We start from the raw sequence: 15802 nt of genomic DNA, 5'->3' as shown, positions 1-15802 counted from the left end.
TTCCCAGTTGTTCATGAACACACCATAATCCTCAGTAGTACGTCCCGGGTAGGGGTGAGTTTACACCTTTACTGGTGCCGTGACATCTCTGTTGTTAAATCGCCGCTGTCTATATTAATCTGCTCTGGTAGTTCTTCAGACGACAAACAGGAGCTGCTTCCCAGCGATAGCCGGCCGGTTTAGTCCCACGCTCCTGAAATCATTTTAATCCCCACACACAGCTTTACGGCACCTGTAGTCTGTTTTCTTTCTCTTTTACCCAAAAAAGAAAGCAAAAAGTGAAACAATAGGGGCGATTTTCTTGGAGAAAGTGAGACAGCGGCATCAGTAAACCTTTGTGAAAGATCTATTAACTGGAGGAGAGGTGAGATTTAAAAGCAACATGCGCAGTGTTTTTGATTTATAAATTAGCAAACTGGACAGGATTGTGGTATTTTGTAGGTATTGCTAGAGCACGTAAACTTCCAATGTTAAATAAAGCAATTTCACGCTCTGGTCCACACTAACTCTGCATCATCCCACCGTGCACCTTCTCAAACAGGGGAGGAAGTCGTTCTTAGTCACATGGTGAGCTGTTCTGGGGAAGGTGCAAAAGTGTGTGTGTGGGGGGGGTAGGGGGGGCGGGGGGGCGTGGCAGGTTTTTGGTGATTCACTCGCTGCCTAGAGAGAAAAGAGGGGAAGGGCACGGTGGATAATCGTTGCCCTTCTTCTTACTTCATGCTCTCACAGATTTGAAGGGCTTGTTCCGTTCTGCCTTTGCTGCAGTGCAGTAGCCTAGATTCAAGAGATCAGTGTTGCACCCACATATCAGATGTACTCAGCTGGGTTCTGCTCTGAGCTCCGGGGGCTGGTCGTGGTCGTGGTCGTGTGCGTGTGTGTGCGTGCGCTGCCGTGCCAGCCTGATATGCATTTTTTTTTTTTTTTTTTCTAATGGCACATGTACAGATGCAGGGCATGTGTGTGCGTGTGCGTGCGTGTATGTTGGTGTTTTTTTTTAAAAAGAGCAGGAGATCACAGCTTTCCATGACTTTAAAAAGCAGCGCTGCGGGACTTCCCTCAGGTCACCCGTACACCGGGATTATCTTGGGCTCTACTCCCAGCCAGCAGCTACAGCTCCCTCCTGATGACAGCAGCGGAGAGAAAATGAAACAGGAAATTATTTGGACCCGCTCCCTGTTCGGGATTTAAATCTGGAAATGAGACAAAGTGCCCTTTCCCCGTGGAATACGCGCCGCTCTCCGTGTCTAAAACACGATACGATCAGGCACTGTCAGTAACGAGATAACATAAGTACATGTACAATATTAATATTTGAAAAGAAAAAAAAAAAAGAAATCTTTTGTATGTTTTATAAATCTCCACCAGTAAATGTTCTTTAAAAACATTTTATTTATTTAATTCATTTTGATGACATTTAAAATCCGAAGCAGCTTCAGCATGATATTTACAGCCGTGTAGTAAAGTAGGACACGACAGGCAGGTTTAACCCGGAGAAGAATATGGTCCCATGGGTTCAGGTCATTTCTGTGTCTCCCATCCTGTGGTTACATGTAAAACCAGTGTTTGCTGCTGGAGTCTACTGCCCCCTACTTGTTGAATTATACTCGAACTCTGAGGCCATGACTGTCAGAGAAAAGCAGAGCGAGGTTTTAAAAAAAATAAAATAAAATAAAATAAAACACAGGTACAAGACCTCGAGGAAAGTTCACGAATTCAAGTCAGTTTTATTTATATAGCGCCAAATCACAACGCAGGTTTTTCAGGGAGAGCAGAGAGAGAAAAGAGCAGCATAGAAATCCAAGGCAAGAACCGTTGGTGGGGCTGACAAACTAGGCGAGGGGAGCCGCATGGAGAGGCAATAAACAAAAACTATGGGAGAGAGATAGCATGAAGTTAGTAGGATGTAATGGTGAGATATGAGTGGACAGAAAGTGAAAGAGTGAGAGGAAAGACGCTCAGAGCATCACATGAGGTCCCCCAGCAGCCTACAGGCCTGAGTGCAGAGAACGGTGAAGAGTTCACATGAGCAGAGGATTTAATATGAAACTCTACAGCTGAAGGTCACCGGGGTGATGAAGCACACAAAGTACAACTCATCAAGTATTTGATAGCAGATGTTTATTTTGTTGTTTGTGTATTAATGACTTGACTTTCATCTCCGCCTCTCTGCTCACAGGTCAGACGTCTCCCGTGAAGTCACTAAAACCAGTAAGTCGAAACCAAACGTGGTCTTTTTTTTTTTTTTCCCCGATGCGTTTCTATGGTGCAACAAACTGATTATAAAACTGCTGCTGAATTATTAAACAGAAAAAGTTCTAACTTTTCTTGCTTGCCCACAAGCATCTCTAAGTGTGCATGCCGTGGTAGCTGCTGTCAGCTGCATTATTCAGGGAGCCCACATTAGCCCAGCTGTTATTTCTGGAACTGCACGTGGGTAAATATGCTGGCTGCTGGCAAAGAGCAATTTAACATCCCTCTGCGTTTGGGTGTTTAAGATGATATGCCATGTTCAACAGCTTGTTCCTGCGCTGCCTCTCCATGCCGCACTCTTAAGATAGTGACGACCTGAGGCAGCAACAGGCACACTCATACTGTTGTATGGGTTAAATATAGACTTATTTTGTGGGGATGGACTACTTTAAAAAAAAAAAAATACCAGTGCAGTGGTTTGGGCATCAATCTGGAGGATAAATTCAGCTGAAAATATTTTTCCTGTATTACGTATCTTCCTACTTAAAGCATAAATCATTGAGATAAAGTCATGGAATCTATCAGTAGATCTGTTATTAAATAATATGCATACATCATATTTTGTTTTGAACCTGCATTTGTTATGTGAGACACAAACTGAATTTGAATTGTGAGATCTGAATTTAGAGTGTTGATTTTTTCCGTGATATATATATAAATGCACTTTCAGAGAAAATTTATTCAAAATCCAGAGCAGGCCTTTAGCATTTGGGGTCCCATTTCAAAGGCTGGTGTAGAACTTATCAGCTTATTAGCTTTAATTGCCTGACTTGTAGGAAGGGAATAAATATTTTCATGCTGATAAGAACAAGTTCAATTTTCTTATTAAAAACTAGCTGCAAGTGCTCTCATTATCTTTTGATCATGAGTGAAACTAATTGTATGGCTCTTAGATTGATGCTCAGCTAACTTCACTCGTGGTTCAAAGTCTTTATTTTACTAACTATACAACTCTCGAAAGTACACAGTAGAACTAATCTGAGAACCAATAAACCGAATACTGTTTGCTACTGAACATCTGTGCTAGTTTAGTCTATTTAAACACAAACGCATTATCTTAGGGAGTGCTGGGAAACTCCCCTCAGTCCCCTCTGGACTCCTCCCCTGCTATTAAAGCAAGTAGTCAAGTTGAGCAATTCAAATTGAAAATGCAAATGATTCAAATTCAGTTTCTTCTCACGCATATCTCTGCCCATATACTTTTACCCTCCTGTTGATCTGTGCTCTTGTTTCTGTGTCTCAGTGCACGGCTCCCATGTCCCATCCCGTCTCCCAGCCTGCTCCTCACCAGCCACCTCATCCTGCGGCCCAGCAGCTGCCCCATCCGTGCTCCCAGCCCATAATTCAGCAGCAGCAGCGACAGGACATGATCAACAGCACGGAGGCCCTCAGTCAGCCGGAGGCGCCCTCCAACCCGCTCCCCTACTCTGCCAACACGCTGCGCTCGTCTTCACCCAAACCCGACGCGTCCGAGCTCTACCTCAAGTCCAGGGCCATGTTGGACAGCAAGCGTAAGTGTCCTGCAGTCGGTTTAAGGCTCCTGCTGAAAGTGACGGGCTATCTTGTCAACATGATCACGTCTTTTTTCCTTCATCTGTTAGTATAATTAACAACGTACACAATAACAACACATAACAACAACAATTTAACTGGGTTGGATTGGTGAAAATAATGACGCTCGTCACAAGTTACCAGATTCAAATCTGATGTCTTAAAATTGTTCTTTTAACATTCAATTTTCATTCATATTAAACAGAGCAAAGAAATCTTCACATCTTACAACCGGCTTAGTAAATAGTCTCAACAATGGATTTAAAAAAAACATTATCCATTGTTTCATTTTCTGCTGATAAACTTATCAGTTTATCAGTTTTACTAATTTGAATTGTTTCATCTCCATTTGTGAAATTTACTTTTTGTATATTACTTTAGGGCATTTTCATCTGATAACTGAGAGCTGAAGATTTCTGTTTTTTGTAGCATGATGCCACTTTTTGATTCAAATGAGGAAATAATTCCAGCACTCCGTGTCCTTGACTGCAGAGAATAAGACATCGCCCACATACCCAACAACACATCAGGCGCACAAACAGCAACACAACTAATGTGTTACAGCGCTGTTTATGTCGCTGTTTTCTGATCACCTCTCGTTCCTTTTTCCTCTCCGCAGCTCCAAACACCAAGGACCTCGACGTGTTTATTAAAAGGAACCAGGAGTCGGGCTTTGGCTTCAGAGTCCTGGGAGGCGAGGGGCCCGATCAGCCGGTGAGAAAACACCTTCAATCCATTTAAAACGGGGCTCTGAATGCTGCTGGAAACCCCTCAAATACCAGATGATCAGCATTCAGACACTAAATCTCAGCTCAGCTGCTTAAACAGTAACTGAACACAACAGCAAAAACCACTGTGTGTTTTACAGCTTCAACTGAGGGGATTTCAGCTGATTATTTACATTAAAGCCACCCAATCTGTGTGCTCTCCGTGGCTCTGGTGCGTTAAGCCGTTTTCTCTGACATGCTCTTACTTCCACAGGTGTACATCGGCGCCATCGTGCCGCTCGGCGCGGCGGAGAAGGACGGACGCTTGCGGGCCGGGGACGAGCTGCTCTGTATAGACGGCGTGCCGGTCAAGGGCAAATCCCACAAACAAGTGCTGGAGCTGATGACCAACGCCGCCCGCAACGGCCAAGTCATGCTCACGGTCCGCAGGAAACTCGCACACACAGGTGGATCTGCTTTTATTATCATCAGCTCTTCATTTCTCTGAGGGGCACTTGAATCAGCGGTTTTCTTGCTTACTCCTTTGGATTTGGATTAGTATGCTGGAGGAAAACCCTCTGGAGGAAACACTTTGATCTGGGATTTTTTTTTTTTTTTTTTTTCAGTAATCCCTTAAATTTGTTCTGGATGACTTCCCCGCTGAAAAATCTGAATAAATGAAGTTCGACTAAAATTGACTTTTAAGATGCTATTTTGCGAAGACAAACCAACACAGAGGGGAAAAAAAGAGAAACCAGAAAAAAGAAGATTGTTTGCTTTCCGTTTATCCGTCTGATCGGAGCGGTGTGAAGATTAGATCAGCTGGTAGAGTTTATTTACATCTCAAAGGTTGGATAAAAAAAAAAAAAAAAAGAAAAAGAAAATGCTGAGTTTCTTTTCTCAACAGCACATCACCCCCGCTGCATTCAGGCTGCTGTTTACCCCCCACAAATAGCCACTCCACAAATAGTACAAGCACTTTTTTGAATGACTTTGGTTTGGATGTATTGCAACAACAGCTTTTGATCACGTTTGCAGAAATTAAGCATCAATCATGTAGGAGTGTGTGTGTGTGTGGGAGGAGGGGAGGAGGGGGGGGGTTATGCGTTCAAAGCAAAGCGGCGGTTTTAGAAAGAGATTCCGTGATGCAGGCTTACAAAAACAGAGACTCAGCAACACAAACGCACAATGAAGAGAGATTGAGGTAGATCAGCATGTCGTATGAATAACAAATTATAAAAAGGGCTTTTATCTCAGGTGTCGAGCTGGCAGTCTTTTATTTCATGTGTGCAGTAAATGCAGAAAAAAAAGGCTTTAGGATTATTTACAGAAGGATCTTGACGACAAGAAGAAATTGGGAAGATTTTGACAAATAATTGTACATGAATTGAAGTGTACGTCAGCTAAATCAGAATGAGCGCCGCTCAAAAATAAACATATGTGTACTAATATCTCGAATATATCGATACAGTTTTGTAGCCAGATGTGGAGATCTTGATGTGTCATTGTCATATTTATGTGCATTTTTGTCCAGACGGTAGTGGAGAGGAGGAGGAGGGCAGCCAGCAGCCCCAGCAGGTAGCGTCCGCTCAGGTCAACAGCTCTCCGAAGGTCCCTCACGTCGAGGCTCCAAACGCCGTCCAGCCCGCTCAGCCCGCTCGGCCGGAGTGCTTCGACGTTACTCTGCAGCGCAAAGACAACGAGGGCTTCGGTTTCGTCATCCTCACGTCGAAGAACAAGCCCCCGCCTGGAGGTCAGAGAGACAGAAAAACAGATCCACCTTTAGAAATGATGTTCAATTCAATTCAATTCAAAAGCTTCATGTAATTCAAGGACATAATATTGGTCTTAGGTATATTCAAGAAAAAGAAAATACATGAAAGTATCCACATCTTTTCCACAAAGGTTGGTTGTTGAATTGTTTTTAGCCGCGCCAGCAACGTGGCTCGAGAGATGGAAAAATCTCAACAACGATGAGATGAATGGCCATGAAATCTTTTGCATACATTAATGCCTCCTTCAAGATGAATACAAAAATAAATTTAAAAAAAACTGGTGATTATGGTAAACTTGTCATATAATCCCATCCTCAGGTCAAATTTGTAATTAGTCCTCAGTTTTGGCTGATGACTAAATACCTGCAAAAATAACGACATTCCCATCAGTCTCAGCTGTATTTTGTGTCAAATGCTAATTAGCAAAGTGCTAACAGGCGATACGGTACCCATTTTTACTTTTAAACATTGTTTATTTTTAAGCAATGTCATTGTTAGCATGCTATTATTATTATTTAGCATTGATAAATGTATCACATTCGGATTAAGATCATTTTTTTTTTCAAAAGCTTATTACACCATATAAAGAAATTCTTACTTTGCTGGACCTCCCTAAACTTAACAGGAAAAAATATTTATTAGCTGCTTGCTTGTTGGTCAACATGTTGCCTTTGGTTTTTCAAGTACTAACATAAAATTCGCCCATTTGTAAATATATACGCAGTGCATCACATTATATTCTTTACACCTTCTTTGCAGCGTTTTTGATTTGTTTCTCTTCTTCGTTAGAAAGTCGAAACCCTTTTGAGTCACCGCTGCATCAACATGTAAGATGACAGCGCGCCGTTTCTCGCTTCTCTTCCAGTTATTCCTCACAAAATTGGTCGCATCATTGAAGGCAGCCCCACGGACCGCTTGGGTCAGATGAAGGTGGGCGACCGGATCTCTGCAGTCAACGGCCGCTCCATCATGGAGCTGTCGCACAACGACATCGTCCAGCTCATCAAGGACGCCGGCAACTCCGTCACCCTCACTGTCGTTCCCGAAGACGGTCGGTTGGCACGCAGGAAATCTCAGTTCATTTTCTCAGCATTTTCTGGGAACGAATTATTTATTTTTTTTATGCACTCGGTGTTTGTGTTTTTTACAGACAGCGCTCCTCCATCTGGAACAAATTCAGCCAAGCAGAGCCCGTCGGTGCAACACAGAGCAGTAGGCCAACAGCCTCCCAGCTACCCAGACAGGTACACGAGTACACACACATACATCCTTCCTGTTCCAGCAAATAGCGAATCCACTGGAAGACAGTCTAATGCGGGTTCTGCCACTTGAACCATAAATTAGCCCCAATCCTCTCAAAGCGCCTCTGGTTCTGTGCTCCAATGTGACCCATTGCTGTCTCTCGTGGCCCCGCACACGCCTTGTTATCCACAAAGACAGAAAACCTCCCCATGGTCACTCTTTGGATGGTGCAGTATAGAAAGAAAAAAAAAAAAAAAAAAAGAGGCAGATTAATAGGGAGTCTTGCTTCTCTTTGATCTTTCTTTTTAAACAAGATTACCTGTCAGACTTTCTTGTTTTTTTAATCCATTGTTGCTGCACCAATTCGCCACCATCATTTCTCAGCCGCTCTTGTTTCACTGCTTGTCGTGTGTGTGTGTGTGTGTGTGTGTGTGTGTGTGTGTGTGTGTGTGTGTGTGTGTGTGTGTGTGTGTGTATGTTCCTCTTCTCCTCGTTTAGCCCCTCTGTCCATTCCTCAGTGTCACGCTTTGTCCTCTCCGTTTAATCACCGACACATGCCTCGGGGTCAGCCCGGGCTCAGATATGAGCTGAGGCGGTCCGCGCGGCGGCATGAAGTGTGTAAACTCCTCTCCGACAAATTCCTCGACTCTTTAGATAGTGTGTCAGCAGAGCTAAGTTCCCACAGAGGCATTGTAATGAGCTCGGCGAAGCACTAAAGTATGTCCCCGTTATCTGCCGCTGAAATGTAAAAGCAACATGGCTCTTTGAAGGATTTACATTTCTCTGGGTGCGTGGTATAATGAAACCAGGAGAAAAGAGGCTCGCGCTGCTGTAATGAAGACGTGGCGATCTCGCCGGACGCAGCAGAAGAGGGAAAGAACGAGACTCCTTTTCTATTCACTGCTCTCGGTCTGGACATTGCAGAGTGTCTATACTTTTTATGTGATGGTAGGCATTGCTGCCAATTAGACATCTTTGAGGGAGGACACTGAATGCATTCATATTTATGCACGGGTTGCCTAGCAGCAGACATTGACTCCCTCACTTTTAGACCTTTTAACTTTTGCCTGTTACATTTTTTAACATGTGTATATTGTTTAAAACTGATAACATATATTATAACGGTTTGCACAGACTTCTATTTATATAACATAAATCACGTTAAAATAAAATGTCATTTTTTTATAAGACCTCATACATTTCTTTTTCATTTTATTGTTTTCTCATCTCATGAAAAGATATTGTGCCGCGTGGTAATAAAACACATCTACGTGTATCTGTAGTGTGTCGCATTATAATTTGTTTGTCTGTTTAGAAACGGTGACTCTGAGCTTAGGTACTCACCGAGGGAGATGGGAACTCTCATCACGTCAGGCCCGAAGCAGGTGAGGCCGAAGCTACAATCTGCCAAACAAATAGAAAAGTTTTTAAGTCTATATTTCCTAATTTACGTTAAAATATGTTCATATTTTTTTGTCATTCTGCTCTTGTGTCAATTGATCTCAAAGAAACTCTTCATCTTAAGTTCGATGTCGTTTTGAATACGCTTTGTAGTCTTATCTCCAGCCCGGGACTGATTTTGCTTTCAGTGCCTCCTTCTTAAAAGCTCATATTTATGTCTGTGAACAACAGGGATGTTTTGTGGTGGAGCTGGAACGCAGCCAGCGGGGCTTCGGCTTCAGTCTGAGAGGAGGGAAAGAGTACAACATGGGACTGTTCATCCTGCGACTGGCCGAGGACGGACCTGCTCTGAAAGACGGCCGGATACACGTGAGTTATCTTACCTGTCTGTCTCTTGTCTGTTTAATTGACTGGATACTATTTTCAGAGTTTGTCACTGAGGACGCTTCCTCAATCAAAGCCGAGACACCTGCTCCCGCCAGGGTCAAGTTTGAGAATGAAGGCTCGTTCGTCACAGACCCAGGGTGCTACCACACAAGATGAGAGATAAATAGAAGTAAAGAAATAACAACAAAAAAGACAGATAACACAATTACAAAGATAAGAAACAACAGATGACACTGTTACAAACACCAACAGAACTGCGTCTGTGGCCTGATCTGACCGCTGGTATTTAAAGGGCAGGAACTCTGATGGAAAGCATAAATAATATGAAAAGATGCTACTTAAAACACGTACACAGTACAGATAGACACACAGTGGTGATGATGATGATGATGGACCGAATAAACACAGTACGTTGTGCGATGTAAATACATAGAAATGGGCTCAATAGATACAGAATGCAGTGCAATATAAATAGTGCGAAAGTGATGCCTATCTATGGTGGTAATAGTAGAGTGCAAGTATAGTGTGTAGTGCCTAATCCTCTATCAGTGATTAGTTTAAAGGCGTGATCAATTAAAATATGATCAAAGTTTAAAGTACACTCATAAAGAGGCGTGGAGCATTTGTTCTTTCATCATAAGCCTCTGTGTCCTGAAGTAAAATGTAGATTATTCTCTCATTTTATGTTTCCCTTATGCCTCTAAGTCCTGGAAATAATGGTAGATTACAAAAATCATTGTCGTCTTATTTTCCTTTTTCAGCAAAATATTGGTTAATTTAAAGTGGCTAAAAATGATGTAAGTGCATTCACGTGTTCTCTGTGACACATCGACACAGTGGTGAGCCAGTGTAACTACAGGTTCAAGAACAGGCCAGTGTGACCTCTACAGAGGATGCACACGACACCTGCAAGACGTTTTGTGAAATCTTATCGGAGAAGATTCCCATGGAAACCAGCCCTCACTTTGCCGTTTCTTTATTTGCAGTCAAGACTTCTTTTGCACTGCGACTCTTCTTCTCTTCGTCTCATTCATCTGATTTTAATCAAGGAACCCCTGCTGAATAAAAGATATTTTGAAGAATCTGGATACATTTGTCACAGTTTAAGGTCGTTTTTGACAACACAAGTGCAAATAATCATTCCTGATACGATTCATCAAAAGTTTACCGTTTATGGCCTCACTCTGCGTCTTTACCTCAGATCACTCCCTCTGTCCCACCATCTTTAAATCTCTTGAAGTACTCGGTACATTTTGAAATAATGTCCTCGAAATATGTTCCTCACCGTACAATGTCAAAGAATGTGGGGACAATATGATATAAAGATTCAGAGAATCCAGAGAAATCTCTTTATGCACGGGACGGGGCTGAAAACCAATATTGAATGGCCGTGATCTTGTGGCACCGCATTAAAAACACACAAATCTGTAGTGGAAATCATTGTCTGGGCTAAGAAACACCTCGGTGCTCGTGATTTGTAAAAAAAACCCCAAAAAACAGACTACATCTCCATCGCAGGTTGGAGATCAGATCGTGGAGATCAACGGTGAGGCCACGCAGGGCATCACACACACCCGGGCGATCGAGCTGATCCAGGCAGGAGGCAGCAAAGCTCATCTGCTGCTCCGACCCGGCCAGGGCCTGGTCCCGGACCACAGTGAGTCCCCGCTGAGGGCCGCATGTTGCCACTGCATAAAAAAAAAAAAATCTGCGCAAAAGCATATTAACCATACATGTATAGAAGCTTTTTGTATGGATATGCTTGATAGTATAGCGTGCCGAGTTTCTTTATTCTCATGCATGTGTTGCAAGCTTCTCTCTTGACCTTTCTCTCTCATTCTTTCTATCTCGATCTGCCTCTTGTGCTGTTTATCGGGCTTGGTTTCTCTGTTTTCTGCACCACCACGGCTGTCTACTTCTACCTATTTATCTCTTCCTCCTATAGGTCTGAACTCTTCTTCCACCCTGTGCTTCTACATGAAACCAGATCATCACTAAAGGCCTCACTGCTTTTCTTGGTCTGTCCCTAATAACCTTGGTAAACCTTGTGCTCCTCCTACTTTTTTGCCTTTGACCTCTCCGTTCAAAGTGATTCATCACCCAGATTTAAGTGTCGTTCTCTATCCCGTACTCCATCCCCCATGATCAATCCGAAACAGTGATCAGGTATTTGTGATTTAGTAAATGTATCGTAAGCAGACTCTTCTCTGGAGGGCTGAACTAAAGCAGTGAGTCCTAGAAGAACAAACAGACCTGCAGGAGCGCTGGGAGGCTTCAGAGCCCCGCCAATTATGTTTTGATGGGTATTACAAAACCTAAGATGCCACCGAACACACACACACACACACCTCATCCTGAATGAAGATGGAGACCCTGGAGAAAAGTTCTTAACCAAATATTGATCAGCAGGTGACAAGTGGTAAAAGGATCTGTGTGCATTCACTGGCATCGACCTTTCAATCCCAAAGACCGAATTGGAATGAATTTCTATGAGTCGTCGCTCCTAGAAATCCAAAAGCTCATTTCAACAAGTCCATCACTCCTCTTTTTCCTCTTTCTGTTTTTTTTCCGCTGCATATATCTGCTCTCGACCACAGCTGTGGAGTTCTTATCGGCTCGGGGGGGAAATTGAAACGACAGTGCTGAGTGAACTCTGGCACCTTTTCATTGATGGCTATGTCGTCAGCTGATACGTATCTCAAACAAGGCAAATGTTTAGATGGGCAAAGGGTTATTACAGAGAGGTGGCTAGGTGGAAAACAAAAAAAATGTTCGCTGTATGAGGACACCGTGCTTCTGTTGCATGACTTATTATCTTTCATTTTGGTTGAATGTGAAAAATATCTCGCGAAAGGGATATTTTAGCTTTCGCAGTTTCTTTGAATAGATGTGTTTTTTGCTCGGCTACAATTCTTTCTTACTCTCTGCTGCTTGTTTCTCAGGTTCAAAAGACAAGGTAACCATTCCAACCTCAAGCTTTCCCAGACTCTCTGTATCCGACGGGCAGTCATCTCCAGCTTCTCCATCCTCCGTCTCCCTCTCTACCTCGGAACTGTCTCCTTCCTCACCCAAAATATTCGTCCCGGATGAGTTCTCCGGAGGGGACGGCAGGGTATCTGGGTCCCCCGGTGCTGGGCAGGAGCACGGTAGGCAGGCTAACAGGTCGAGAGGACAGCAGCTCTCTCACCACAACCACAAGCGCACCACCAGCCCCGGCAACCAGGCCAGAAAGACAAGCAGAAGTGACTCCAAGTCTGGGAGTCCCAAAAGGTCCGCCGAAGGCTGGACGGATCACGCAGAGCGCTCCCAGAGCCCCCGAAAAACAGAGCGAGGCCACAGCGGATCCCTGGAGGATATGAGCAAGGAGAGGAAAGCCCAAGGGCAAAGAGAGCACCACTCCTCGAGTCCAAGGAAGCGGGAACAGGATCCTGCCGCGCCTCTGAGGATCCTGGAAGAGCCGCAGAGCCCCAGGCGCCCGGCCGGCCAACAGCCGAGCGTCGCCTCCGGAGAAGAGAAGGACTGGAGGTACCAGGAGGAGGGTGGAAGCAAAAGCTGGGGGACCGGCGAACGCCACAAAAAGGGGAAAAGGGCAGAGCAAGAGGTGCAAAAATCCCACTCCCAGATGCACAGGGAGAGGGCGGGGTCGGATGCCGACAGCGGAACCTTGGGCCGGAGGGGCGGCAGAGAGAAAGGGCACCAGGGGCCGGCTGAAGAAGCGAACAGAAAGGACCCCAGAGGCTCGAGCAGTAGCATCCAGGACCCCAGCTGCAACGGGACCCCTACCAGCAAGAAGGCTCCCATCACCCCTGGTCCATGGAAAGTTCCCAGTTCTGCCAAGATCCAATCCCAAGCGGACACAACATATGCAGATATCTGAAAGCTCTTCAGGAATCTGCACAGATGAAGAGAAAGCTGAGCCTCTGAGACACGGACGTTCAGAACGGAAGGATGTTTTGTTTTTTTCTGACATTTCTGACATAGCAGATCACTGTGTAACCAGCAACATAGCTTTTCATTGCTTCTGATTTTTTTATTTTTTTTTCACCCAGTTTGCCTCGGTCAGTTTGCATCACGCTCCTGATGTCCGATCTGACACGCGTGCTTGTACCTACATGAGTATTTGTACTGTTCAATGGTGTGCGAGCATGTGTCTGTAAACAGAAAAGGTTCTGAGTGTTTTATCGTTTGTTTCTTTGTCTTTTTTTTTTTTTGGAAGTGACACTGAAGTCTATTTTGTGCCAATCAGAGACTCCGGTTCTAAAGAAGCTGCTCCTAATTGCACTCACTGTGAGACTGTTTGTGGGTAATTGGATGAACTGCTCTCCCTGTCGACCCACCTCGATGAAGGATCCCGTTTTTTTTGTTTGTTTTTTTTGTCTCTTTGAAGGTTTTAAAGACACATTCATGCAATCACACAGCGTTTCTTCCAGTCAGCATCGATCCAATTGTTGCTGTCACGAATGAAGTAAAACACGAGACTGTTGATTTTCTCTTCAAAATTGTCTACGACGGAAAAAACAGTGTCTTCGAAGTCATTTAATGTCTGTTTTTTTCGAGAACCTGACTCGAGTTGTGAATTGTGTGTGTGTGCGTGACTGCATTCGTGAAGACATGAATCCCGTCGGCTTATCAGCGGGTGGAAAAGACCGCCCTGGAGCTTTTTATGCATCAATCAGCAGACCAGATACTTGTGGTTATAGTTCTAATGTTTGTTACCTGTGTGTCGATAATAAAGCATAATGTAATTTATTGAAATTATGTGTAAACAAAACAGTTAGTACACATATCCATGCAGCGTCATTTCACTTTTGTTGTGGACTAAAAAGATAGAAATAGAACGTGTAGACGAGCAACACGATCTAAAACAATAACACTATAAAAACTGCAATCTATACATTCTATTTCATGATCAGTAAACAGTCATTCAAGCCTGATTTATAATGTTGTTGACTGTTTGCAGTTCTCTATTTTAGGTCCTCTGACTGTATGTGTATGTATACAAGCTGAACGGTAGGCCTATGTATTTTAGATAATCGCTGTAGCATCTACTATACTCAATCTGAAACATGTATTATTTAACAAAGTGATTACACATATATTGACGCATACTTTAGATTAGTTGAATTAACAGAGCCTGATTGTAAGAAGAGAGAACTCTGCCTTCAACTTACTTAAAACTTTTAAGAGATATTTGTATTTTTTATCATCATAAATGTGGGCTCAAAAATTTATTTTTCTTCATTCGAACCCTGAAATCTATTTTTGATCTTTATTTTTTTCTTTCAGATGTGACCCATGATGTAAGTAGTATAGTACAGATATTTTTGCTTATTCATTATGCCACGTCACTTTTGTGTCACAAACAAAAACACCAGAACCCCCCCCCCCCCCCCAAAAGAATTCAGCTAATTTCCCACACAAGCAGGGAAAGTTGTCACGGCACGCTGCTGCTCTTTGGGTGTTGCACATCATGCATAATGTGAAAAATGGCTCCACCGCTTCTTTGGGAGTCTGGTTTGAAATTACACTATGAAGTTCATCAGATGTAATCAAACTGGGATTTTAAGTCCCAGTTTGGGAGAAAAAAAAAAAAAGAAGAAGAAAAAAAAAGGACATTTACTGGGACCAGTTGCCCTGAAGACAATATGTAGCGTTGTTTTAATATTTCTACTGTGGAGTCCAGAGACATCTAGTGGCTCCAGCACTGCTCTGCACACACAGAGTCACTGCGTGAACCCGACCGTCATCAGCCTGCCTGTTTTAAGGACGTAAAGAAGTAACACATGCATCTATCGGTCTGTGAGACCACTTAATAATTTATTGTCCACTTTATTGTTGATATGATGGGCTACTGTATTATTTACTGTCTATGCCATTACCATGTATGATACCGTGGCCTTGCATTGCTCCAACACATTAAAAAAAAAAAAAGAAGTCTTTTAGTTTTGACATCATAGTAGTTGTAAATGTTTATAAATTGTACAGCACCTGTATAAATATTTGCCTTCATGCAGAAGAAAAAAAAAAAAAAATCCTCTGTAAATCGTTTCATTATTTTTTTAAGGGAACTGAGAGGAAATGATATCAAATGGGTGAAAAGAAGTAATCTGGTCATGGCCTTCTGTTCATGCACTGATAAATAAAGGTTTACTGATTAAACATGAGAGTTTTTATTTCGTCTTTTTATATGCATTGTTAGTCAAATTACTAATTTATCTGCTCTTGATTCTGTACCTGGGTAAAACTATGTCTGTATGTAAATTCATGTTTAGTGGGTGCGCCACTGCATTATTATTATTATTATTATTAATTATTATTATTATTATTATTAGTACAGACTGTATTTGTAGCTGCCGCCTCCGTTCCGTCAGTATATTAATATTTTATTTTTAAAAAATACTGTCTTTACCCGCTGTAAACAGCGTGGCGCTGCCTCTCGTGCGCTCTGATGCCACGAACCATGACGTCAGCCGAACAGGGGTGCGTTCG

General features: G+C 43.1%; 1 protein-coding gene and 1 long non-coding RNA gene across 4 annotated transcripts in view; one reads left to right on the top strand and one right to left on the bottom strand.

Annotated features, from left to right (window-relative positions):
- Window positions 1–15472, top strand: part of magi3a (membrane associated guanylate kinase, WW and PDZ domain containing 3a) — a 120713-nt gene extending 105241 nt beyond the window's left edge. For 2 of the 3 annotated variants that reach the window (XM_069141567.1, XM_069141568.1), the window contains exons 11-21: window positions 2177–2208; window positions 3494–3761; window positions 4421–4515; window positions 4783–4975; window positions 6043–6261; window positions 7149–7334; window positions 7434–7527; window positions 8841–8910; window positions 9158–9295; window positions 10832–10970; window positions 12256–15472. In XM_069141567.1, the coding sequence (XP_068997668.1) occupies window positions 2177–2208; window positions 3494–3761; window positions 4421–4515; window positions 4783–4975; window positions 6043–6261; window positions 7149–7334; window positions 7434–7527; window positions 8841–8910; window positions 9158–9295; window positions 10832–10970; window positions 12256–13190 (2369 nt within the window). In that variant the 3' untranslated portion in view covers window positions 13191–15472. Of the gene's footprint in view, window positions 1–2176; window positions 2209–3493; window positions 3762–4420; window positions 4516–4782; window positions 4976–6042; window positions 6262–7148; window positions 7335–7433; window positions 7528–8840; window positions 8911–9157; window positions 9296–10831; window positions 10971–11258; window positions 11352–12255 lie in introns of all 3 variants that reach the window. The other variant, XM_069141569.1, reaches the window with a different exon arrangement.
- LOC138193477 (uncharacterized) lies at window positions 5769–10819 on the bottom strand. Its single transcript, XR_011177867.1, has 4 exons — window positions 10278–10819; window positions 9310–9453; window positions 8870–8929; window positions 5769–6255 (listed from the first exon to the last, which is right to left on the bottom strand). It is a non-coding gene; the product is annotated as an uncharacterized lncRNA (long non-coding RNA).
- Window positions 15473–15802: the final 330 nt, after the last annotated feature.

The sequence above is a fragment of the Embiotoca jacksoni genome, unplaced genomic scaffold, assembly GCF_022577435.1.
Source record: "Embiotoca jacksoni isolate LCO1_2020_lvr unplaced genomic scaffold, fEmbJac1.0.p SCAF_9, whole genome shotgun sequence".
Lineage (NCBI taxonomy): Eukaryota > Metazoa > Chordata > Actinopteri > Embiotocidae > Embiotoca > Embiotoca jacksoni.
Note: the sequence above shows the minus strand (reverse complement) of the source record. Positions and strands in the feature narration are given on the sequence as shown.